This window comes from Erpetoichthys calabaricus, chromosome 4 (assembly GCF_900747795.2).
Source record: "Erpetoichthys calabaricus chromosome 4, fErpCal1.3, whole genome shotgun sequence".
NCBI classification, from domain to species: Eukaryota; Metazoa; Chordata; class Cladistia; order Polypteriformes; family Polypteridae; genus Erpetoichthys; species Erpetoichthys calabaricus.
In genome coordinates this window covers 259,977,493-260,005,252 of record NC_041397.2, presented here as the reverse complement: position 1 = coordinate 260,005,252, position 27,760 = coordinate 259,977,493, and the positions used below count along the sequence as shown (strand labels likewise).

Here is a 27,760-nt window from a genome sequence, read left to right as displayed (position 1 = left end):
AGAAGCGGTCGGATCATCTGCTGGCTTGTTGCTGCTTGCGAGCTGCCTTTTCTGCTTGTCACACTGCCCGATCATTTCAAAGCCTGTACAGCAGCTGTCCTTTTGCCACTTCGTGTCTCTGCCGCTCGCATTGTGAAGTGGGGGGGGGGGGGGGGGGGGTAAGGTGGTTGAACACACGCAAGGAGAAGCGGTCAGATAATCTGCTGGCTTTCTGCTGCTGATGAGCTGCATGTTTTGCTTGTCACTTGTCGTTGTTTTAAGGGCTGGGAGCAACTAAAAGTGTCTCTCACAGGACTTCAAATTGTCTACTGAGAAGATCATGTTTTGTCTCCCTAGTCTCCCTCCCAAACATTTTTTTTTTATAATAGGTATAATATATATATTCTTTTTTTTTTGTCTTAATCACAATCTGATTATCAGGTGGTTACACTTGTGGTTGGTCAGCCAGCCGGCAAACATCCACCATGTCCTCTCAGCAGCTCATAGATATGTGATACAGTGGTGTGAAAAACTATTTGCCCCCTTCCTGATTTCTTATTCTTTTGCATGTTTGTCACACAAAATGTTTCTGATCATCAAACACATTTAACCATTAGTCAAATATAACACAAGTAAACACAAAATGCAGTTTGTAAATGGTGGTTTTTATTATTTAGGGAGAAAAAAAAATCCAAACCTACATGGCCCTGTGTGAAAAAGTAATTGCCCCCTTGTTAAAAAATAACCTAACTGTGGTGTATCACACCTGAGTTCAATTTCCGTAGCCACCCCCAGGCCTGATTACTGCCACACCTGTTTCAATCAAGAAATCACTTAAATAGGAGCTGCCTGACACAGAGAAGTAGACCAAAAGCACCTCAAAAGCTAGACATCATGCCAAGATCCAAAGAAATTCAGGAACAAATGAGAACAGAAGTAATTGAGATCTATCAGTCTGGCAAAGGTTATAAAGCCATTTCTAAAGCTTTGGGACTCCAGCGAACCACAGTGAGAGCCATTATCCACAAATGGCAAAAACATGGAACAGTGGTGAACCTTCCCAGGAGTGGCCGGCCGACCAAAATTACCCCAAGAGCGCAGAGACGACTCATCCGAGAGGTCACAAAAGACCCCAGGACAACGTCTAAAGAACTGCAGGCCTCACTTGCCTCAATTAAGGTCAGTGTTCACGACTCCACCATAAGAAAGAGACTGGGCAAAAACGGCCTGCATGGCAGATTTCCAAGACGCAAACCACTGTTAAGCAAAAAGAACATTAGGGCTCGTCTCAATTTTGCTAAGAAACATCTCAATAATTGCCAAGACTTTTGGGAAAATACCTTGTGGACTGATGAGTCAAAAGTTGAACTTTTTGGAAGGCAAATGTCCCGTTACATCTGGCGTAAAAGGAACACAGCATTTCAGAAAAAGAACATCATACCAACAGTAAAATATGGTGGTGGTAGTGTGATGGTCTGGGGTTGTTTTGCTGCTTCAGGACCTGGAAGGCTTGCTGTGATAAATGGAACCATGAATTCTACTGTCTACCAAAAAATCCTGAAGGAGAATGTCCGGCCATCTGTTCGTCAACTCAAGCTGAAGCGATCTTGGGTGCTGCAACAGGACAATGACCCAAAACACACCAGCAAATCCACCTCTGAATGGCTGAAGAAAAACAAAATGAAGACTTTGGAGTGGCCTAGTCAAAGTCCTGACCTGAATCCAATTGAGATGCTATGGCATGACCTTAAAAAGGCGGTTCATGCTAGAAAACCCTCAAATAAAGCTGAATTACAACAATTTTGCAAAGATGAGTGGGCCAAAATTCCTCCAGAGCGCTGTAAAAGACTCATTACAAGTTATCGCAAACGTTTGATTTCAGTTATTGCTGCTAAGGGTGGCCCAACCAGTTATTAGGTTCAGGGGGCAATTACTTTTTCACACAGGGCCATGTAGGTTTGGATTTTTTTTTCTCCCTAAATAATAAAAACCACCATTTACAAACTGAATTTTGTGTTTACTTGTGTTATATTTGACTAATGGTTAAATGTGTTTGATGATCAGAAACATTTTGTGTGACAAACATGCAAAAGAATAAGAAATCAGGAAGGGGGCAAATAGTTTTTCACACCACTGTACATAATACAAAGTGTTACATGTGTTTCACCTTTATTGGAGCTTGTAAGGTGTATGTACATTTGCATCACTTTACGGGGATCGAACCTTGAATGTCAGCACCTGAGGCGATGCCTCTGACGCTGCACCACGGCAGCTGGTTCGCTTATTTGGCAGGGTGAAGATCGGAGCGTTACATTTTTTTCTTTTAATGATAAAATAAAATAATAATAATCAGATTGTGATTCAGACTCTCTTTCTTTCCCTCTCTTTCTCTGTCTCTCTTCCTCCAGATGATCATTGTCCACTGCCTTCCAACTCTGACTGCCCATACAGGAAGAATTCCCTCATTTATGCCAGACCCAGAAGTACTTCCACTGCCACTGTACTACCAGTCAGAGGCACTTCTGGGTCAGGAGGAACTTCCCTGAATCGAGAAAGATCAGTCCCCACAGCGCCCCCTGAAGACACGGATTAAACCCCACAGGGCTTGTGCTACTGGACCACAAATCCCAGCCTACCCTGTGGCACTGTCATCCAATAAGACTGCCACCTACTGTGTTGGGAGAAAAACAGTTTGCATAATCCTCCCTCCATTTTTCCAACAAACTGGTGGACTCTTATTTATTTCATAGCCCATGAACGCCTGATGTCCCTTGCTATATACATGCTATATACATCTATATATGTATGTGTATATGTGTCTGTGTGTATATATATATATATATATATATATATATATATATATATATATATATGTCTGTGTGTGTGTGTGTATATATATATATATATATATATATATATATATATATATATATATGTAGTAAGAAGACACTATATAGCGCCTGACTTGACACAGAGGCACAGGTAAAATAAAGCAAACTATTTATTTTTCTTCAGCTGGAGGGCACGTCTTCCCCGTAATTCCTCCAGCCACAACACAGTCCCCAACACAGTACAGTACACCAAGCACTCTTCTTCTCCTCTTTTCCACCACCACTCCTCCTTAGCAAGCTTTGTCCACCTCCACCTGACTCTGGCCGCTGAGTGGTGGTCGCTGGCTTCCTTTTATTGGGTACCCGGAAGTGCTCCACATGTTTGATTATCGACATCCGGCTGCACTTCCGGGTAAGGTGAAACCAGTGCCCAAAAGGGGCCAGCCGCTCCTGCTGCAGCACCCCCTGGCGCCTGCGGAACCCCACCGAGCTACACAGAACTCCAACCCCCATGAAGCCCTGGGGAGTCTGAGGCACTGCTGCAACCCAGGGAGGCTGCCATCTAGCGTCCAGAGGGAGATACTGGGCTTCCCACCCTTGTCCCCCTGGCAGATGTGGTGAAGGGGCATCCCGGCCAGGCATGGGCTCCGGCCATCCATCACAATATATATATATACACACACACATATATACAGTATACTGTATATAGTAGTATGTAGGGGACTTCTCAGAACACAACTTCAGCACAACTGTCCTGAGTTAAAATTTTATTAAGCAAAATAGTTTCTTACTAGCTGCTTACCTTTAGCAATTCTCCTTCTCTCTTCTCTTTCCTCTCCTTCACTCCTCCCAGATGTACTTTGCCTGACTCAACTCCCAATGCTGACTCATCTGGGAGAGGCGAAGGGCTTCTTTTTTTCAGCTGGACCTGGTAGTACTTCTGGCACATCAGCACTGTAACCAGAAAGCTTCCATGTCTGGTGATACTTCCCCCTAACAGGGTGTCACAGTGCAAGGTCAGCCATTGTACAATGCCCCTGGAGCAATTTTCTCCATTGGGCCCAAGGGCCCAACAGAGTAGGTATGTGTGTTTATATATAAAATAAGAAGACTACAAGAGCATGCTGTGCCAAATGAATGTTATTTTACACCCAAAATGTTGAAAAAACAGAAAGGCATCTACATTTTATAATATTTAATTGTCCTAAATTAAAAAAAAATGGTTTTAAAGACCTTCAATTATTTCTTAATTTCTTATGTTGAAACTTTCTATACAGTCTACAGTCAGTTTCTAACACTAACAAAAAATAGCATGTTATAAAAATTCTTTCTTTGTTTAACTCTTGAGACCTATGCCTGCAGTGAACACAAGTCTAGTAACGGCCCTGAATAGTATGCCAGTCATTTGCAAGGCACCCTAGTTGCTCACAGGTGGCCAATTTAGGGTTGCCAACATAGAATCTACTAAAAGACAGTTTCCAGGTCATTTTTTGAAGCTAGTCACTTAAAAGTGTGAGACAGAGGTACTAGCAACAGTGCACAAAACCCACATGGACACAGGGAGAAAGTGTAAACACCATATGAGTAGTGACAAGCCTAGGTATCAAACTTGGATCCCTGCACTGCTTTCCCAGCATTAGTAAACCCCGTGTTGCTTCTGATTAATAACACTGGTCAACAAGCATTTTGCTACTGGGATTCTTTCACCTGTACTTCAACAAATTTCACTTGCTGACTCCAAATCTGAAAACCGTTTTCGTCCAGCACGTCCCGTTTTTTAGTTATGATGTTCCAGGTCTTGGACAACTAGGGTGACTGGACAGTAAAGGCGATGCATTTCAGCATTTAAGAAGTAAGTCTGGTCTCGAGAAAAGTGAAGCCAGAATTAAGGAAGGTGTTTTTGTTGGCCCTGAAATAAATGAACTGATGCTTGACGATGAGTTCAAAAGGAAACTGAAGCCAACTGAATCAGCACCCTCACTTGTGCAGGTCTATTAGCTTACAGGAGCCAGAATGTCATTGAAGACGCATTTTTTACATTCTCATCTCGTCTTTTTTCCACCAAATCTAAGCGAGGTCAGAGATGAGCATGGGGAAAGATTTCATCAAGATGTAAAGGTGATGGAAAACTGATATCAGGGAAAGTTCACTCTGAGCCTGATGGGTTGGTTCATGCAAAGATAGACGGATGTGCAGTACAAGCGCAAAAGCGAGTGCCTCCAACATTTTTGGGCACGCTGACCTCACTTTTATATTGAGTTAAATTGACATAAATATACTTTAACATGTCTCTGGTATCGTCTTCTGGTTTGTTTTCAGAATAAACACATCAAAACAATTTTGGTGGGACATAGTCCAAACTCCAGATATCATGTTCATATATTATATTGATATTCAAAATTGTCAAAACGTCAATGATGTGTATCTCAAAAACCTGATGTGTTAACTTAATTCTGATTTTATATATGAAATCAGTGTAAAAAAACTAATAAAGAGATGCTCTGAAGTTCCCAGAAGCAAACAAAAAATATTTTTTTGTAGACCAGTGTAATAAAGGGATTTTTTTTTTTTTTTGCAACATACTCCCAGCTACTGTAAATCTGTAATGAACTAAACAGTCTTAGGAATGGGATAAATGGATTTTTTTTCTCTCTGGTAAACTGAATACACACTAAGTACTATTGATTTCATAATCAGTTAACCTATTCAAGTAATGTTCCATTGTTAAAATCCTGACTAATAGCACATTATACAGTACTAGTGTTAATCCCAACTTTCAGATTTTTTTCTTTTTTTTTTTTAAGCTCTCAGCCTTTATCTTGAAACAAGTTGTGTTTCTGCTGACCTGAATCTTCACCCTTTGCTGGCAACGCTTGCCTTATAATCATTGACTACTTTTGCTCAATGTCAACACAGCCACTATTTATTTTTTTTCTTGCAGCCACTTGGCATAGTTACCATTCAGTTAGCTCATCACAGAGGGGCCAAAGTGCTTGCCACAGCCTTGAGTATTGAAGATAAGCAGTACTTGGAGCAGCTACGACCTACCATAGGTAATCATTTGTAATATTATGCTTGTGGTTCTTGTTTATAGTGAATAACAATTATACTGAATGACTAACAGCAGATGATAATATTTTGTAATGACAGCTACAGTGATGTAGTAACAATCAAAGCAAAGTTATATAACTTGACTAGCCGTTCCCTGCGGCTCCACCCATGTAGTAGTGAAACAGGACAAACTTTAAAAGTCAATTAAACAAAATGTAATTCTAGCCAAGTGGAAGGTAGGTACACTGCAGCGTCAAATGTTGGCACTGTATCTGATCGTGTTCAGCTGTTGACGGGAGAGCGTCTCCCACATGGAGAGAAAAGCAATTGGCCATGATATCTCAGCTACCCTCTAAAACACATGTAGCTACACTCTAAAACACATGTAGCTCTGATCTTCTCTTAAAAAATGTCAAACGTTACTCCTTAACAATCTGTAGATGATAATGTCTGCTGAACAAACAGGTATCACTAGATAAGCGGAGGCAAGGTACGCTCTAACACGTGGTGAGAGGTACAGCGACTCGAACGGATGCTGGTGTGTGAATGAGGACGCCCCTGTCCCCTTTCCCTTGGCCCGCTGCCTCTCTCTCGAATTCACAGAAATAAATTGGTAAAGCAAGCAAACTATGATACTTACCACAATGAGGGAAGTCACAAAATTAACTGGAATGTTCAAGCAAGTTATAGAAAAAAAAAATCTAAATCCATTAAGTAGTTCTCTCGTGAAAAGTGGACAGACGGACAGACGTTGGATTTTATATATCTATATATATAGATATACAATGTATATATAGATATATATTATAGATGATGGGTAATAAAAAATTAAAGCCAAAGTTATTTTGCATTCAGTTAGTTAATTATTTTGTATGGATTGTTCTGTATTTTAAATGTATTTTATGACAATGAGTTGCTGTGCTTGTACTTTTTTATAATAAAACAGTTTTCCTTAAAGAAGCAGAAATAGAAAAAATATATCTAGTAAATGTATTTATCACTGGGTTTAGTGCAAGGGCAACAACATAAACTAAAAAGTTGAAAGGTGCATAATAAAAAATCATGGTATATTTTGTATTTTTTTAAACCCGCCAACTTCATTCCCATAGCAATTTTCTCTTACTCTTCTTACCTTCAATTCAAGTTTTTATATGGCCAACATTAATTTGATGTACAAATGTAAGTGTTCAACAACAGACTCGTATACAGATTTTTATTTTATCTTTAAGTTCAGCAGTAAGATCATAGAAACGTAATTATGCATTGGCTCTTTTAGAACAGTGCTTCTCTGAATTATAATCAAGATGTTCAGCCCCAAACAGAAGTGCTGGAATAAACAGAAGTAAAAAAGTAACAATATGGACAGGACAATTAACTTTGAACAGTATATTATCGAGTATTTTAAATTCAGCCAACCATTTGTGGGAGGTAAAGCAGATCCCTTGACATACTGAAATCATTCACACCAGTTTTCTTAATTTGGGTCATGTTTACAGTATGCCAAGCTGGGTAACGGCAGTCTTTTGGAGAATGAGCTGGTGCACTGTCGCTTGCCCTTTCTTTCATCTGCCTGTTGCCCCCGGCCCCTCAAGATCTGCTTCTGTTGCATGGCAGTATCTGTTATACAGCAATGACATGATGGAAGAAGCCAGTGACATAAAATGAGAATCTGCGATAGTGGCGTCACTTGAGCATTTACATTTCTTGCCTTTACAACAACATGTAGCTGCACCTAGTGTTGTGCTGTTTTCTGACCTTTGCTATGTTGTTTTTGTTTTTCTTTTTCTGCTTTAGATTCCTGGTTTTGTCTTTTTTCCTATCTTTTGAACATGCTTTCTATCATGTGCTTTTGGATAACGTTTGTCTGTTTTTGTTTTGCTTTTTCCAAGATATGTCCTCCTGCCTATATTAAGGAATCTGTTTTCTGTATTACAAATGTGTATAAATAACTAATTTTTAGCTCACCAACATGTCTTAATCGTCAAAAGGAAGGAAGAAGGAGCAGAAATGTAGAATGCGTAGATCCACCTACACTTGTCAGGGGCATACTCACCCTTTCTTCAGGAATGTGGAACAAAGTATTGGTGGGCCAGCTTGAGTACAGAGCACCTTAGTATAATTATTCAGTGAATCTCTTTTTTGCTTATATTTATTATATCCAGTTGTTGGTGTGTTGTCTCTGATTATTTCAGGTGATCTTGCCATATGCCTTTTCCTGCATGATTATTACTATAATCTGTATGGAGTAATCCTGCTTTTTCATGTGGCTTTGGCTAATTGTTTTGAAGTGTTTAGTTAGCCACACTTTACAGAGCTGAGTGATGTTCAATGTTTCTTTGGCCCTCGTTTGCCTTCAGAAGAGCTGATACTTCTGGGTTTTAATGTGCTTCCACTTCTGTGACCCTTCACACCAAGATAACAATACAGGATTGTTTCAAATTGGATTTGAATATGGAAGTGTAGTAGATATTCCATTTGTTTTTATAAAAACAAACCTTTTTCTCAAACTTCCTACTGAGAATGATGGACTGTGAGGTTAGAGTCACATTCTAATCTGTCTAAACATTTGAACACCTCCAGGTCAAGTTGCTTGGTTCACTTAACTTTGGAAATAAACTAACACAACAGCAGCAGGATTGAAACTTAAATGTGTCATATTTGTGCACAATTACTGTGTATCTGCCAGATGTAATAGACTGACTGAAAAATGATGACAAATGAATGCAACATGGAGAGAATTTTGGGCACCCTGTCATTTATGAATCATCTTTTGCTAAAAATCAAATGTTCTAAATGTTTTTTCTGTTGATGTTTTGGAGATTTTGTTCCCGTTTTCCTTGCAGAACTATTAATTATTCTCTGTTATGCTGGGTGTGTTTGAGATCTCCCAATAGATTTTCAGTAATATTCGAGCCTGAGGACTTTGAATGCCATTATTCCTGTAATTACTTCATTATTGACTTTATGGTATGTTTTGAATCACTGTCTCGGAGAAGTATGCAATCTCTTTCACCTTCCATTTCTTCAGCAGCTCTGGGGTCTGTTGGTATTTAGTACACCCAGACAATATATTTCTAATGCCACTGGCAACCACACAGTACCAAGGCAGAACAGATCATCCTCAGTGTTAATGGATAGCAAATGTGTACTTTTGTTTAATCGGTCTGCAGCACTTTATTCCAGAAAAGTGGTGGCCTAACTAAGTATTGTTTTGTATACTTTCTGCATTGACTTTGGCAATCTAAGTTTTAAGAGCACCTTTCTTCTGCCAACTCTTCAATGCCAACCGCTCACTGTGGTAACCTGTGTAGACCACTACCTGCATTTCAGCTAAACCTTCTGCACTGATATTTGGTTTTATTTTTATATGTGTGACTAGTTTACCAGTATAGATTTACCAAAACACTGTCAACAACAGTCCAGTTTTAAAGACAAAAAAGTAAATCATAAGACACAAACTTTTAGTTGGTTGGCATACTAAAACTCTTAATTTGGCACATGTTTATGTTTTTTGTTTTTTTGTGTTGTGGGCGAACTTAATTTGGATTTTTATAAATTAAACCTGCAGTTTTTGTGATACTTCTAAAAATATATCTACGACTTGGAATAATCTCTTTAGAAATAAAATATTACTTCATTATAACAGTCTTTTTTTACCCATGTTCTAACTTCATTTCTCTAAGCAAAAAACTTAAGTACTATTTTAGAAAAATACCAGGTGTTAAACAACATATTGAACCTTGATCCACAAGTGAACTTTTTTTTTTTTAATTCTCATTGTCACATAATAACATTTCCCAGTTTGTGGAGTGCTACTACATTTGTGTGTATGGGAAATCCTGACCATGTTTTGAGCTGTTCTGATGTTCTTTTCTTCTGGTTTACCTCTGAATTCTCAAAGGCATTCGAGAGTCTGTAGCTGGTAAGTACTGTATTCTCTGTGCTTGGCATGCTTCCATTCTGACATTTTTCATTTGCACACATTATATATATGGGACCACTGTTAGAAAATGAATGTACTTTTCTCTTCTTTTCTGAGATTTTGGTTGATTTGTTTTTTGTTTTTTTGTTTTTTACTTTTAAGCTTTGTACACCAGTAAAAATGTGCCTGTCTGTTACGTTTAACATTTGGGCAAAATTGAGTGGAAGGGGTCCTTAAGCTGCATTATTTACTATTCACAATAAACAAAATGTAAAGTGTTTTTTTTGTTAAAAGCAGAACTCTGAATCAGAGTTTATAAAAAATATTTTTAAAGATAAATTTGTTCTGCTGGAGTAAAAAACATAATTTTATCTTTTTTTTTATTTTAACCTTTTGAAGGATAATGTACATAATATTGCCTTCTCCATCTTAGTCAATCAATAATCTTGTGCGTATTGATGCTAGTATTTCCACTGAAGCCATCAAATTCATGTGTTACTGTTTACACCAGATCAGATTTGTTATGGCCTTTCATTTTTTTTAATCTGGATAAGATTATTATATATTTTTTCATGTTAAAGAAAGAACATATATTCATTTTTCTTTGATTGTCAGAATAAGATATGATCTTTAAACCAGTAACCCACCACTACATACTGTATAAGATGTTACATCACAATACGTCCTTATATCATTTTCATTATGCTTCTTGGACATTGATGCCTCCCATTTCACGTTGATGATTAATGTTCCTGTTATGATGTTCAGTATTCTATTTTTTCAAAACTGATCAGTTTGGAAGATCCCAGTGTTTCTGAACTGGATTGACACTTCTTTAACAATTATCCTTAGAAATTAGAGTAATAATAGTTCTAAATTAATCATGAAAAATGACATGCATTTTAAATGTGCTTACTTTTGTAGACTGAAAATAAAGCTTGTATTAGACCATTACTGTACCCTGTGCTGGTTTTTACCATGGCAAAGCACTTAGGCTGCATAAACTGTATGTGTGGCCAATTCATATTTGGGTGTTAAATTGTAGTTATTAGATCGAGCCCTGTGGTTGTCCCCTACAGAGAGCGTATTTTTCATTTCTAAAAAAAAAAAAAAAAACCAGTAAAATATATAAAGACAGGTTTGGCCTCTAAGTTCTTTTTCAAAAGAAAGTAATGTTTGTCATAAAATATTGAGGGGAAAGGTTAGAGGTAGAGAAGCCTCTTGACAGGTTTTGTGGGAATTAGGGATGGGCGAAGTGTAAAATTCTGAGATCAAACATTTGTTATCTTTTAACACTTGTTATCGCTGATTGATGAAGTTATCACTAGAATAGGGAGTCACCATTTTTAACCTTAGTGAGCCAACATTTCTGTTTTACAATTCCTACAATTTACAATTTGGCCACAGGATGTCCTTGTTGTTAATAGTCCTACAGTTTTACAACGTACAAAAGTATTCTGTTTAATATACAAAAGTGCAGATGGACAAATTAATAGCTAAGAAGAAATCAACGTTGCTATTTCTTTGGCTTCATATGAAATATGTGTGGTAAGCCAAAAGATTTAACCAAAGTTATTTGTTGCTCAAGCAGGTAGGTTGTTGTTGCAACAGGTAAACAAATGACAAACCTGTGTAGTCACTTGTGTACAGCGGATCCAGCGAATTCCGCAAGCTTTGTCAATGGTACTAGCAAAAGCGCTAAAGGCTTGTCTCGCCAGCCATTAATTATTGCTGCTTTTGGATTTAGAAAAAAAACACAAAATTATAACAGGTTTAGGTTTCTTTATTTAGTCATGTTTACACAAGAAAACATGAAACAGGGTAGAGCAACATACCGCTGTTGTTTTATTCACATACATTTAAATAAGTTATGTTTGTTTTATACATTGTCTCCAAACTGTGGTTGCAAAGCATAGTTTTTTTTTTTTTTTGCTAAGCCACAAACATCAGCCTTCCAGCCTGTCTGCAACGGTAAACTTAGAGTACAAGTCATAGCCTGGAGTAAAATTAAGTGTTACCACTTTCAGTTGTAATATTCTTTGGGTGCCGTGATGGTGATGTGTGACCCCCATCCATTGCACCACTGCACTGAGTTAACCTACCTTCCAAACCCCCCATAATCTCCTTTCAAAGCCCCTCACAATTTCACAGAGTCACAGAGCTGATCAAAGATCAGTGAACCTTCTGGCTTAATGATTGAGGGTTTATTGTAAAACAAAATGAATTAAGTGTTCACTTACCACAGATGTCGTCTTTAACCATAACACCACTGTGACACGCTTTTTGTCAGGTATACATTTTTCAAAATCACATGGCTTTCTTTCTCAGAAGATGCTGAAGTCTTTCATAAACATAGGAAAATGTGATGCAAGCCATAAGGGGACCACACAGCTACTTGTGGTCATTGAAGAAATTTGCAAAAATTTCTAGAATCTTGTTTTTGCTTTGTTATTCTTGGGTAGTTAGTGTTGCTTGATGTAGTGAAAACATTAATTTATATGATTTTAGCAACATAGCAAAATATGAAAAAAGGAAGGGGTCTGAATACTGTCTGAATCCACTGTATGTACCATGTAATGTAGACTTGCAGCATATTATTAATAAAAATGTATAGTTTTGTTAGAATCATGTATCTTGAATCTTTTTTGGACCATGGACTGATAATCTTGGCAGAGATGGCAAAAAAGGTAGATTAAGCAAAGTACAGATATATCCTGAATTGTTTAGCCAGAAAGCTGAAATTGGAGAAACAACAACATTACAGAGTTCTTGCAAAATTCAGCCAAAGCTTTCCAGAGTTCCTTGCAGGATAGTTCCAGAACATATGTCCTAGTGAGGCTGTTGCTTGACACTACACAGTTAGGGTCCAATCCCTTATATATTGTGGCGTCTTGACAGATGTGTGATGTACAATTTAATAATGAATTACACCATGATTTCCTCAGATTGATGAAAAGGGTATTGTATACTTGAATTGTCTTCCATTTTTGTGTGTAATGTTAATTTGAGTCGTTTCTTTCCCATGATTGTTTCACATTATATGACAGCACATACCATGGAAGTAGTGGATACAGTCTTGAAATATTAATGGGTAAAATATTTTGGAAAATTAGAGAAGCCTATTCCTTCTGACAAAATTTATAACCCATAAATAAAATATTGCATTGATTTGATTGTGTTATTTGAAAAAACTTAAAGAAATATCTTATAAGGGTTATTTTTATGAATCTTAGTCATATTTCAGTGATAATCATAATTAATTTTATTCCATCACTATGTTTTAAAAAGGTGGAGAAAAGATTTACATAAATTGGATGCTTACTCATTCATCTAACCTACATTTACATTTTAGAAAAGTGCTATCAAAATGCACCATATGTTTTGTGCTGTCACACTGTTTTTGAAAAGCCTTCATTTGCATGCTATAAGTGCAGCACTAAGTGATTTGACAGCTACTTTTTGTCTTCAACAGCAAGGGTAATTAACATGTCTGATGGAAAAGTTGACCTTGTGGAAAGCTGTTTGGAGGAAACTGGAGGTTTAGGAGTAGATATCATTCTTGACGTTGGAGGTAAGACTCTAACTAAAATAATGTTTTGCCACTGTTCAATTCAGTGATCAGTGACTCAAACCCTTAATTGTTTCAGAAATTTAATGTATGCCGGCACAGCATTCTCCTAGGGTGCAAAATAAATGGATAATTTCACCTTTTTAATTTTGAAACCATTCAAGTTTTTTTTTCCTTTCTGTTATTGTCGGTCATGTATGCCAAAGGCATAAGATTTACTTTAAAAAACACACACACACAAAACATTGAAGTCTTAATTATATTGTTTATTGTTGCCTGATGAACTCCCTTCACCCGTGGCCAACTGGAACAGTCCCATGACATTATGAGAATCATGGGCATATACAGTATACTCTAGTTCTGTTTTGTAAGCCAACTTTTTCAAATTTGTGAAAAACATTTATAGACGGAGAAAAGACGACTCTGGGATGCTGGCCTTAGAGGCAGAGTTTGAAAGAAAAACCCGTATGTGAAGCAGAAGATGACTGGAAAAGTGTATTATGCTCTGCATCCTGGAGTCGTCTTTTCTCTTTTGCAGATGACACTGATATTTTTTTGCGTATTTAATGAAGAAGCCAACTGAGGATCTATAAGACCTTTCTTCCTCAATCTACAGACTCTGATGTCCTTATCCTCTTATGCAGTAGTGCGTTTGGGCCTTCCACTTCTGTTTCTGTCCTGGTTAGACCCAGTTTGCCCTCTTCTCTCAAGACACTAGTAGACAACTCTTTATATGTGTGTGTGTTACGATGCATGTGTTTGGGCACGATAATTGTAAAAAAATGAATCACTCAGTACTAATGAAACTAGGCAGAGGTCATAGCATTGAAAAATATTAGAAGCCTATTGATTTCAGCAGTATCACTCCAGCAGATTTGGCTCTAAAAGGATGATGATTTTTCATACTTTGCATACATTGGCTTGCAAAATTTTACTATTAAAATCACAGTTTTAAATAGGGAAAAAATCACATGCTTGACTTCTGTACAGTCTTCTAAAGGCTATTAAATCAATCCATTTGATAATGTTTTACTTTATCTGTGCATTCATTGTCTAAACCTGCTTAATCCAAGGCCTGGCTGGACTATAGCCTGTCTTGGCCGAATTAGGGGCATTACAGAGTGGCAGTTTATCACAGAGCACACTGGCACACACACCCACATTCTACAGAGTTGCTCCTCTGACAGCTTTGAGTAGGACAACAAGCTTCATAACACCCATTTCTTGCATGGTTTTGGCTGCCCTTTCAAGCTACACACACATAAATCTTGCTAGAATGTCCTATTTTATTATTCAGCATGTCTAATAATAGTTCACTGTGAGTTATTGAGATAGAGTTTAATAAATGCATCTTGAAACTGGAATTGTTTTAGCATAAAGGCTGAGAATAACTTTGTTATCCCAGTTTAGTAAGGCCGTACCCAAGCATCTTGTACTTGTAATGCTTATGTATGTTTTGCCCAGCTGTTAACTCTAATTGGCAGATTTTTTTTCCAAATGATATCTCTTCTTTGTCATTTTTGCAAACATTCATCTATTTTCACAAGACCTTTAACTGCTTTGATTTTATTTTTTGTTTTGGATTTTGTTGAAATTGTGTGACATTTAATTTCTTCATTTTTGAGGACTGATTGAGGTCATTTATGTGAGGTAGAATGCCTAGAGGGGGCTGGGTGGTCTCATGGCCTGGAACCCCTGCAGATTTTATTTTTTTTCCAGCCGTCTGGAATTTGTTTTGTTTTTTCTGTCCTCCCTGGCCATCGGACTATATAATTAGTGTTCTCTTATTTAAATTTTTATTTTGCCTTTTTTTTCTTCTCTTTCTTCATCATGTAAAGCACTTTGTGCTACATTATTGCATGAAAATGTGCTATATAAATAAACGTTGTTGTTGTTGTTGTTGTGCATGATGCTGATGACCCTGCTTTGGATTAAGCAGATATGAGAATGTTACAGTATTTCCTCATAGAATGTACCTTTTGGAATATTTTAACAGTGAAACTTCGTCATACAAAAGATGGCTCTACCTCACAGAAGTGTTTTCCGCACAAACACGATATCATCACACTCCTAGCTATTGGTGGTCAGTGGGTCACTTCAGAGAAGAATCTCCAGGTATTCTTTACTTACGTGCTCATGCTGAACTAATAATGCTGATTACAATTTTATTATAGCTTGGTACTGAAATGCATATAAGTTTATTTTTATCAATGCTACAACCTTAAATGACAGGTTTGGTTTGCATAATATGCATATGCTGGAATTAGGTGTTGAATTTATTTGAAAGCAGACACCAGTGGACATTTGACAGTAAAAAGAAGATACAGAAATTGGAAGAAAGATAATATATTTAAATTATTAGTAACCAGTAACGGCACACTGGATGATAACGTGCAGTGAATACGCTTGATGGAGAGCGTTCTAGCTATTCTCCCATGATCAGCGTCTCTTTGTCGTCGCTAGATGGCATTTTGTTGTGTCTCATTTGCCTTTGCAATTCTGGCACGTTTGACCACTGATTGCCGACGTCGATTAGCCTGTTCCTCAGTCACATTTGCTCTTGCAATTCTCTTTTGCTCAGTGCCAGCCTGTCTTTGTTGAATGGTCTGTTCTTTGCTCTCAGTTGCTCGAGCAATTCTCTTTTGCTCTGTGTCATCCTGTCGTAAATGCTGAGTGCGCTCTTCATCGTTTTCATCCTCTTTCTCTGTATGTTTAGCATTCATTTGCTCAGAGGTTGATGCGCTTGTTGCTTCCCGAGTAGCTCTTCTTTTCTCCACTCTAGCGGCCCGCTTCTTCTCTTCTTTCGTTGGCATATTTTCGAGTTAAAACTGATTAAGTCAGTGTTTGTGTTCCAATTACTTAGTACGTTTTCCCTGATTTTTCAACCAAGCTGGCACTTATGTCTTCAATCTGACTGAAGAATGATTTAAGATATGAAGAGGTAGGGGCAGTGACGGCGAAGGTGGTAGGGATGGCTGCTGCCGGGAGTTGATTCTACAATAAAATAAACTAAAAATAAAAAGAGGAATAATCTTGGAGGTCAATCATCACCCCGAAAGCGGATGGTGGACGTCACGTAGTATATGTGTACCAAATTTCAGGTCAATAGGTCAAACAGTGTGCGAGCTACAGGTGATTTAAAATCCTGGACAGCCATGGTAGCGTATTATATAAGAAGATTATGGCATTGTAAAGGGATGTTATGCTACTAGTATATACTGTATAACTCTGTATCCGTTATACAAAATGTCATCATTATTTATCTTCTCCCATGTTTAAAGGGCCCTGTATTTGCATTTGTTTATTTTTTTTTCATCTGAGATCGGAATTGCTTAAGTATACGCCAAAAAAATGTATGTAATGCACATTTGTTTAATCGGCAGTGTCTTTAATTCAGTTGCTATCTGAAGTACTTCATTATACACCAGGACCGAGTTGTTGGAATGTAAGACCCTACAAATGTTTTTAACTGATTTTATGTTACTGAATTATTAAAAAACTAAGATATTTATCTTAGATCAGTCCCTTAAAATAAAAACAAAATAATCAATATTGTTGGGCCCATTATTATGACTAACATAGTTCATATGTTTATCAGCATTGTGCTCTAAAGTGGACTGGCATGAACACAACTGCTCACACACTCCCAATCGCTTGGTTGGCTCCATCACAGTATTGTCTGCATGAGGCCATCGACATTTCATGAAACATATGGTACTAGCCAACCCTCGGCGTACCATACGCCGCATAATCAGGCCGCTTTTTAAATGATTTTTAAGCACAGGGAAAAAATTAACATTTGAAAAATCCGGAGGAGAGGGGAAGGACGGCCATTACGCCCCATCCGTCATGCTAGTCTGCTGATTTCTCGTTCAGTAACCTGTGAGTAGTGATGGGCGGGGTGAAGCCTCACGAAGCATCAACACGTTTGAAGCAATTGTGTCGGAAATCGTATCGAAGCTTCGAAGCATTTGACACTCACCTCTCTCGTGACACCTCCTGGCCATTTTCATTAACGTTACAGAAACTTATGATACACTTCAATGACGTCTGTTAAAAGTCGTATTGCTTTTATTTTTTCGTAGCTACAGACTGACAACGAAGAGAAGGGTTCATCAGCAGCTTGTAGTGTGTGATGTCTAAAAAATATAAATATAACTAACGCCGACAGGCAGAATGCACTATACGATAGCAAGAGTTAAACAAAATTAAACGCCTCACCTCATGCATTCCCGGCTCTTTCAATTAGTATTTACTTTTGCACTGTATCATTATAATCGCTCCTGTTATTAGTATTATAATTAACCCTGATCTTTTCTTGAGATCACATTTATTAGCCTTAAATGTTTTCTTTGGTCTGTCTTAATTAAAACGGAGTAGACAGAAAATAAAGGTTTATCCCTGTACTTTGCCATGATATAGGTAAGCACATTTGAGAAAGAAAATGTGAAATCCTTAAATCACAGATGTCATTATTCGATCAAGTATTAAAATCTGCAGTGCTTCGAAAGCTCGACACAGTGTCGAAACCTGAGTATCGAGCGGCCCATCACTACCTGTGAGTCACATAGAGTTTCCATTGTTGTTTGCGGTTCTGGCCGCTTTCCGCGTACTGAGTTGTTCCGGAGTCACAGTTGAGAAACAGTTTTTTAATGTCTTTTAAGCACAGGGGAAAAAATGAACATGTGGCCCGGTGCATTCTTTAACTGCCTTGTGGCGCTGTAGTAGTACGGCTGCTTTGCAGTAAGGAGGCAGTGGAAGATTGTGGGTTCGCTTCCCGGTTCCTCCCTGTGTGGATAGCAAATTATCCGCGACAAACAAACTGTTTTACACACTGCAAACCAATCCGCGCCGCTTTTTCAATGTTTTTTAAGCAGAGGGAAAAAAATGAACATTTGCAAAATCCGTAACGCTGCTTTCAGTAAGTACAATGCACACGCGTTTAATTTGCCAGCCGTCTTTTCTGGTTTGGGCCGCTTTTGCAGTGTTACCTCTTGTGTATATTATATCTTGAAATCCTTCGAGTTGCTAATTAACTAACTAACACCCACCCACTCAGCTTGTGTGAAAAAAATGCGCCCGTTCTTTCATCATTTTGTTGCAGCAAAATACATTGTGTTTCCACTCAGCGCAGAGGCGCGCATTCATTTCGGATTATTACATCCTGCTAGACTAATCTGCTACACGGCTGCGTTTGAAAAACCGACTTATCCCGGATGAGTTTCAACGGCATTAATGATTAGGAATCTGGTTGGAACAAAACCCTGCATCCACAGGGGTTCACCAGGACCGAGTTTGAGAAACACTGCTGAACACAGACGAAACCGACTCAGGTGAGGAGTTGGAGCGGGCAAAGTGGTTGCAGCTATTGATTATTCAGTGTTGTTTGCCTGGGTGTCTGATCTGCTCAACAGGATCATAAATAAAAGGAAAACAATGTGAAGGCAATGTCACAGGTGATCCTGTGGTATAGCGGGTCCACAGCTCCCCTTCAAAAGCTCATTTTTGAATAAATAATCATCGCACTCACAGTGTAGCGAGGGGCATGGAAGTGTGGCTGAAATGATTTCCGGGTAGACTCGTGCTTCGGGCATTTCTCCCCTGTGCAGTGTGTGAGCAAGTGAGGAGAGAGAGAGAAAGCCGGTACGTTAGAGTGAGCGAGAGCAAGCTCGAAGGCAATGTGTTCCTGTGGTATAGCGGGTCCATAGCTCACATTCAAAAGGCCATTTTTAATCAGGCGACTGACAGTAGTGGAGTCAGGCACAGAGAAGGTCAGCTGCAGAGAGAGCGTCTCGACTGTTGCAGGGCCTGAAGCAGGTGAGACGCTAATGAAAAAGAGGCACAGGGTTTATTGGTTTTTAAAGACTGCTTCCTTCATTGTGTTTTAACTTCAGTTTTAAAGGATTGCGCGGCTCTCTCTCGCGCTGCCTGTGTGTGCCTCTGTCTCTCTCTGGCGCTGCCTCTGTGTGAACTAAGGTTCCACTGAGGTTGACAAATGAAAAGTCAACGTGGCTCAGAGCTGCAAGTGGACTGTGGCACAGACAAACAGAAATGACGGCATGTTTTCCGAGGCGTTGCGTCTGAGTTGGTGGGCGTGGCTCTGTGATTTTTTTCGTCGTATCCAATGGTCTAAGAGTTGGTGGGCGTGGCTCCTTCCTGCGTGCGCCATTGGCGTCTTACTTGTCGGCGGTTTAGTGAATCCACGCCCCTTCCGGCGTGCTTTCCATGGGTGGCTACTTGTCTCCCGGCTTAGTGAATTATATATATAGATGGTATGCAGCATAATATTTGACAAGAGAAGATAAACTTCAGTCAAGAACATCTGTAACCACTTAAGGAATCCATACAGAGCACTGAAACTGCTGCTTATTTAGGCCAGCTACACTTATTAATTCATTCATTTGTATTCCATTTTGGGAACATAGTTAAGTAAAATCCAGTAAAGGGTCACTGGGATCTAATTTTATTGATTGAAACTGCTACTGTTGGTTTTCCTTATTTTCTCTTGTCAGTTTGGGAAAAGAATGAGGCAGCAGGGTGGTATATGTTAGTGACAATTACTTGCATTTAACAGTATAAATTGGCTTTATAGGAACACAGAGATAGTGTGTCAATGCTGCCTTATTACTAAAGATCCTAGGATTCAATCCTGGCCAGGCCACTGCGTGCATAGATTTGGCTCTGTGGCTCTATAGACTTTTCTTAAACGTTGGTAAGATGTGACTGTTTGGTTATTTCATGTCTCTGAACTGGCCTGGTGTGCCTGTACAGTCGATGTCTGTGCTTGTGCCCTGTCCTAATACTACTGTGCACAGACTCGGCTCCCCACAACCCTAAATGTTTTTCAAGTTATTTAATGGATGGAAATTGTAGCATTAAATTGCCCATAAGCTAGAAATGATGTTTGAAATATTAATGGTGCAATGAAAGCTTCTGGTAAGTCAACATCACAATTTTACTTTCTTTAATACATCTGAGCTATTTCTGTACAAGACAGATACATTCTAATAGAGACTTAAACTTTTGTGTTCAAATGGAGGGTCTCAAATTTTTGTATACAGTAAGTAAAATTACTAATTCAAATGATCATTTGTTACATTTTTTTATTTGGTTAGTAACTTGTATCCAGCAGGGGGCGTTAGCTCCCTTGTTGGAATGATTGCTTTTGTAATGGCGATGTGTTACATAACCTGAATCTATATAGATATAATATAAAAAGGCGATGCCCCTCCCTTAGTGATACAGCGGTAAGAAATCACATAGGAGAAATAACTTACGCTGCATAACAGACGAAGTAAGCCCATAGCAAGAACCCAGTTTGAGAGTGGGGCCCACAGTGTAGAGTCTGCCATTTTTGCCGCTGCGTTGGAAGGATTTTCAGGATCGGATGACGTTATCTCCTGTCCGTCCATCGGCTTCAAAGGTGTGCCGGGCAATGTTCCACGGCGTTCTACTCTTTCTTCACATGCAGGCCCCCACTTAGGTGAATCATGCCATTCCAAACAAGACAAAGAGGATACAATTTCATGCTGAGTCTGACTGCCCATTTCACAGTTGTCCCTAACTTGTCTCGTCTTAAAATGCTTGCCTAGCAGTTTTAAATGATGAGCCTCTGTGCTAAATCTGTGTCCACTGTGCATGTAAGTAGAAAGAAAAGTAGATTTATAAAATATTTTTGTACAGAGAACAGTGACATTAAACTTACGTTACGTAAGTCAGTTATAATTGCCACTGGTCTTGAATTTTATGATAATAAGTAATATGTTATGGGACATAAGATACCAACCAAATTAATGACTGAAAATAATCCACTTTATTCTTTACACTTCCATGTAATCCTGTTATGCAGTGGAGTGTTAGATATTTCAGTTTATTCAAGGCACGAAAGTGAAGTTGCCAAATAAACAACTTATTTTGTACATTGTTGTATGAAGTCTGAGTAATACTGTGTTGCTCTTTCATTTTCATAAACAGTCTAAAGATAATGCCATTTCATTTATTCAACCATATTCATTTGGTGGACAAGGTATTGGTGTGTAAACTGGAATTGTTAGTGTCTTGGGAGTTATCCTGTTCATTATTTTGGTTCACCTACCCCACATAATTATAGCTAACTTGTGTGTGTGTGTGTGTGAATACCAAGTATATACTGTATGCTTTATATTGTTACACATGTATGGCTTAAGCAAATCGAGCCTTTTGTATAGCTGATTTATAGCGCCCCATGTTTATGTCTTTACCCACACATGGACAGCTGACTTAAGTAAAATTAGACATCGGTGTAGTGGCTTTATAGCACCTCCCGTGTACAGCTTTACCAGTAAATGGACAAGCAAAGAGACTTACTAGCTTGGCATGAGCAGACCAAATGGTTGTCTTAAGACCTGAGCTACACCTGTGCCAACTACCAAAGCAGATGCCCACTAGCCATGCTACTACCAGTTGAGGGTGTCCCTTCTGAGCCGGTGACCCCTATGGGAATATGGCAATCACCTTCACTAGGTGCTCTTAACACAATGCCTCAATCCAATCGAGCAGTAACACACAGTAAAACCAGCAGTAAGAAATGTAAAACAAAAAATTAAAAAAAGTGTTTTAAACTATTGAAGGATACAGGGGACATTACCGGTACATAACTGCGTAAGCCTTTTTTTTCAGTCCATTGTCTTCATGTTTCAGTAGGATACAGAAATCTTCTCAAGATGGTAGTAGAGAAAAGCCAAGCAAAATGACACCTTTTATTGGCTAACTAGAAAGTTCTAGTTAGCCAATAAAAGGTGTCATTTTGCTTGGCTTTTCTCTACATTCATAATGGCTAACATGGTACAACACCCTAGTACTACAAGATGGTAGTGAAATTCTTCTTCTTTCTGGGTGACATGCTTCCCAAACTTTAAGGTCTCTCTCCACGTGGATTTAGCAATAATTACGTAAATGATGTGTTTATATTACAAAATGGTGTTCTTTTCCCAGGCTGATGCCCACAGTAATCTTATTTACCCCAAACTCATTACAGATTTACAGCAGTTGATACCATTTAAAGATTTCAACACAAGTTAAAATTGCAGCTTGCACGATCACTTCTATACACAATCTCCAGTACTGTGTGGTGCAGGTTCATTCACCACCATTGACTGTCTGGCCTACCTGTAGGAATGGGCAACTGTACTATGCACTTGTAATTTTGTAGTCTTCTTTGTGTACAATTACCAGCTAAATAAATATTTTTTTTTACTATTTATTACATTTTGTATTGAATTAATTTGAAATATGGACTGCTGAAATAAGAGGCAGGGCAGCACAGTGGTTACTATTACTGCTTGACACGTTCCCATCCCGTCCAGCTTTTGTCTCAGTGAAATGTATATGTTCTGCTTGTGTCTGAGTGGGTTTCCCTCCTGCACCCCCAGAGAGGCGTGGGTATGTGTGAATAGACCCTGCTATTAACTGGGACCCCATTCAGCAGAACCGGAGTAGACGAGTTTGAGAATGTTATGTCATTTTATGTTATAACTATCGAAATGTGTCCTTATGGTCATAGCGCTATATGAAAAAATAAGATTGGAAAATCTTATTTCCCAGAACAAGACAGGATTTTGCTAAAAGAAACAGTACCGCCCTCATAAAGCAAAACACAATTGTTTTCCCAAGAAAATGATGGGAATCCTCCTTTTCAGTGTTCATCAGCTCAACATTTAAGTAACAATAGCTGCAATTTTACAGCAGTTTCTAAATATTTCAGATTTCACTTGAATATGTGAAATAGTTAGAAGACAGCTCTAACCTACAATATGAAATTTTAAAAGCTCAGATCTTCTTATTAACTTAAAGTGCTCTGTGTTTTATGACTTTTAAGCTGGATCCTCCAGATAGCCGTACTCTGTTCCACAAGGGAGCTACAGTGTCATTCCTTAATGATGAGGTGTGGAATCTGTCAAGTGCACAACAAGGAAAGTATCTTCATATCCTTTTTTTCTAACAATATATATATAAAGGTAGAGTTTTATTTATAATAGAGAATTAAGATAGACATAAACTGATTTAAAATAAGGGTAGTCACAACATAAGCAGTCCTTGCAAGTGAAAATTGGAAACAGCATTGTGTTGCTTTTTTATTTAGCGCGGGAAGTGCTCGTGTTATACTATAAAGTTAGTGGCTGAAACAATGAAAACTTGTAGTGGTAGGAGGGGTATGAAAGTAAGGCCTCTTTGAATAAGTAATAGGGTTATTATACTGGCAAGCCTGTAGCAGAGCAGACAGTGTGCGTTGACAGCAGGAGTCGAGTATAATAGGCGAGTTCCAGAGAATCTTCACATGTACAGTGAGAGGGAGCAGTAGATGTAGAGTCCGATATTTATTTTTTACTGCCTTGTCCATAGTACCTGTGGCTTTAGGCCTATGCAGTGGACTGGCTTGGCCTCTGGCTTGCTCCTAAGTGCTACCAGGATAAGCTCCGGCTGCCCTTTACCTGACCTCATCGAAGGCAGTTTGAGAATATTATATAGCATTACATGCCAGACCTGACTGCATAATTCCACCAAAGAAGCATTTTGTCTGTATTTTTTAGCTTAGGTTTAGGTAAACTTGTGTCCTTAAGGAGAAAGGTGAGCGCTAACTCCAAGAATTGCAGTTGTTTAATATTGAACCTTTGGTTTTTCTTCTTCTAAGTGTCCATTTCATAAAGGATTCTGAAAAGTAAATCTATTTGGAAAACCACAAGCTGTAGGACAGCCTCTATGACCAAAGTGTAATTTGGGCAAATCTGATGAAGCCCTTTCTAAAATATACAGTATATAAAGGAGAGTCACATACAGAAAGAACCGTGATGAGCTTGTCAAATTGATTTTTACAAAAATGGAAAGGTTCAATGTGGCAAGGCCTGTCTGCCATACCTAGAAGGTGTAGTCCTTAACAGATTATCCACATATCATGAAGGATATAATGCAGAAGTTATCCATTGGGGTTTTCAGGTAAGCTCTTCATTGTTATAATCTATTCTTATTTATGTCACTGGTTTCTTGAATAAGAATCAAAATCAATCAAATCAATCAAAGGTTTTTAATCAAAAAGTTAAAACCTTTTGTTTACAAAAACTAACAGAATATTTCACCGGTGTTCTATTTCCATTAGTTTGGCATTGTTTTAGTTTAACACTTTTGATTAGATGCTGTAGAACTTTCTGTGCACCATGGGTATAAATCTCACAGAGCTCACAAGAGGTACTCTTCAGCTGCCAGACAATACAAAATTAACAGAGTTTACGATTCTTGTACACTCCGCTAATCTTGAGTTTAGTCTAATTCTATGTACAGTTCCAGCCCGTTTTCATTGCTGCTGAGATTACTGTCCCACTACTGGAAAGAAATAGTTCTAGGAAAAGAGAGAAGAGGATCTCAGCCGGCATGAGGCCTATAGAAGCTTCAAGGACATCACCACTCAAGACTTTTGGAAGAGAGTAAGAAACCATTTTGGCAGTAGGAGAGATTGTGCACCCGCTAGAGTGGGAAAGCAGGCAATACTAGTGGGGACAGTAAACCCCATGATGCTAGTGAGCACAGGCAACCAGAATATGTCCTTCTGTTAAGAAAGGGAATGCAAGCAGGTAGAAGACCTCCTGGCCAACACATGGCACCACTTGGCCACCAGTGAAATAAGCTGGGTCCAGGCTACACATTCAACATCGAGGTCAGTGTGGACAATTCTCTCCAACCTAACTGCAAGTGGGCTTACCAATGATTTTGGACTTTCAAAGAAGGTTTGTTGAAAGCTAGAATTGGGATAAAGACTGGAGTGAAATATCATCTGGTTGAAAGATGAGATCAAGCTTGAAAGGAGAGTTTTGTTTGAGTGTTTTTTAGAGGTGGGCAAGTGGAAGACACAGGGGTCAAAAGCCATACTGATAGATCTGGAGGCTGCAGGATTGATGATTTTCTCTGGTTAGTTGTACTTTGGGTCATCCCTTGTTCTTGTATGTTTTATTCTGTTAATAGAAGCATTGGTTTGATGCTTTTGGCCTTCTTGAAATTTGAGTTGTAATGACAGCCTTCAATGACCACAGTATCTTGAGAAAATGGCAAATATGTAGTAGTCCAATATTTTATCTGAATGAAAATCAAAATAATGTTGAAATAAAACAGTAATACAAAGTTACACTAAAATATTATTAACAAAAAATGAGACACCAGTTACATTTTTGGTAGAGTTCTGCAGCCTCTCGTTGCTCACTAATTCAATGAGGTTAATCATAAGTAGGGCACTTGTTTATCTTTACAATAGTCTGATTTGTTTCAAAGAAGTTGAAATAAAATGTAAAAAGCATAATTCTGGTTATATGAGGCTTTGCTTTCTTTCTGTGTGGTTTTGTTCCTTCCAGGCCCCAACTGGATGATCCCATTCCTTTATATGAAGCCACAGTTTCTATGGAAATGGTGCAGAAGAAGAACATCAGGAAAAGACTTGTCATTCAGCTCTGAGATTACAGTCGTCTGCCAAGACGTGGAGTCCTAGATAAGAGGTTAATATGGGCACTGTTCAACAGAAAAAACACGTCAAAACATCATGACTTCTTAACAAAACGTTTACAGCCCTTTGTGCTGATGTCATGATCATACAGGTGTACATGAGTTATTCATATAGAAGGTTTAATTGTAATTATGTACAGCAATTTCATTTTAGTTCCCAAAATTGTATACACATTTTATCTCTGCTGGTTTTCATTCTGTTAGAGGTACATGCTATACATGACATACAAAAGATGCAATCGCAAGAATTGTATTTCTATTAGAAATGGCTGATTGCCTTTGTGATACGTTAAGCCTGTTAAATATGTTGATTTACTTTTCTGGTAGCTCAACACACTGAGCAGTTTTCATGAAGCTAGTTGATAATTAAACAATTGCAGTTTTTTCATAAATATCACTGGGCTCCTGAATACTTTTAGGTATATCTTAAGGCTTCTGGCCCATATGTAAAAGAACTCGTCACTCTGTCAGCACTTACAGTGGGTACGGAAAGTATTCAGACCCCCTTCAATTTTTCACTCTTTGTCATATTGCAGCCATTTGCTAAAATCATTTAAATTAATTTTTTCCCTCATTAATGTACACACAGCACCCCATATTGACAGACAAAAAAAAGAATTTTTGAAATTGTTGCAGATTTTTTAAAAAAGAAAAACTGAAATATCACATGGTCCTAAGTATTCAGACCCTTTGCTCAGTATTTAGTAGAAGCACCCTTTTGAGCTAATACAGCCACGAGTCTTCTTGGGAAAGATGCAACAAGTTTTTCACACCTGGATTTGGGGATCCTCTGCCATTCCTCCTTGCAGATCCTCTCCAGTTCTGTCAGGTTGGATGGTAAACGTTGGTGGACAGCCATTTTTAGGTCTCTCCAGAGATGCTCAATTGGGTTTAAGTCAGGGCTCTGGCTGGGCCATTCAAGAACAGTCACAGAGTTGTTGTGAAGTCACTCCTTCGTTATTTTAGCTGTGTGCTTAGGGTCATTGTCTTGTTGGAAGGTAAACCTTCGGCCCAGTCTGAGGTCATTAGCACTCTGGAGAAGGTTTTTGTCCAGGATATCCCTATACTTGGCCGCATTCATCTTTCCCTCGATTGCAACCAGTCGTCCTGTCCCTGCAGCTGAAAAACACCCCCACAGCATGATGCTGCCACCGCCGTGCTTCACTGTGGGGACTGTATTGGACAAGTGATGAGCAGTGCCTGGTTGTCTCCACACATACCTCTTAGAATTAAGGCCAAAAAGTTCTATCTTGGTCTCATCAGACCAGAGAATCTTATTTCTCACCATCTCAGAGTCCTTCAGGTGTCTTTTAGCAAACTCCATGCGGGAGTTGGCCTTAATTCTAAGCGGTACGTGTGGAGACAACCAGGCACTGCTCATCACTTGTCCAATACAGTCCCCACAGTGAAGCACGGCGGTGGCAGCATCATGCTGTGGGGGTGTTTTTCAGCTGCAGGGTCAGGACGACTGGTTGCAATCGAGGGAAAGATGAATGTGGCCAAGTACAGGGATATCCTGGACAAAAACCTTCTCCAGAGTGCTAAAGACCTCAGACTGGGCTGAAGGTTTACCTTCCAACAAGACAATGACCCTAAGCACACAGCTAAAATAACGAAGGAGTGGCTTCACAACAACTCTGTGACTGTTCTTGAATGGCCCAGCCAGAGCCCTGACTTAAACCCAATTGAGCATCTCTGGAGAGATCTAAAAATGGCTGTCCACCAACGTTTACCATCCAACCTGACAGAACTGGAGAGGATCTGCAAGGAGGAATGGCAGAGGATCCCCAAATCCAGGTGTGAAAAACTTGTTGCATCTTTCCCAAGAAGACTCATGGCTGTATTAGCTCAAAAGGGTGCTTCTACTAAATACTGAGCAAAGGGTCT

General features: G+C 38.8%; 1 protein-coding gene across 1 annotated transcript in view; it reads left to right on the top strand.

Moving 5' to 3' along the window:
- The window catches only part of cryzl1 (crystallin, zeta (quinone reductase)-like 1), a 59,520-nt gene extending 33,255 nt beyond the window's left edge, over nucleotides 1–26,265 (top strand). The window contains exons 8-14 of the mRNA XM_051926287.1: nucleotides 5,752–5,863; nucleotides 9,763–9,783; nucleotides 13,256–13,354; nucleotides 15,348–15,466; nucleotides 23,208–23,318; nucleotides 24,282–24,322; nucleotides 25,726–26,265. Coding sequence (XP_051782247.1) covers nucleotides 5,752–5,863; nucleotides 9,763–9,783; nucleotides 13,256–13,354; nucleotides 15,348–15,466; nucleotides 23,208–23,318; nucleotides 24,282–24,322; nucleotides 25,726–25,825 — 603 coding nt within the window. The 3' untranslated portion in view covers nucleotides 25,826–26,265. The remainder of the gene's footprint in view (nucleotides 1–5,751; nucleotides 5,864–9,762; nucleotides 9,784–13,255; nucleotides 13,355–15,347; nucleotides 15,467–23,207; nucleotides 23,319–24,281; nucleotides 24,323–25,725) is intronic.
- The last annotated feature ends 1,495 nt before the right edge of the window (nucleotides 26,266–27,760 follow it).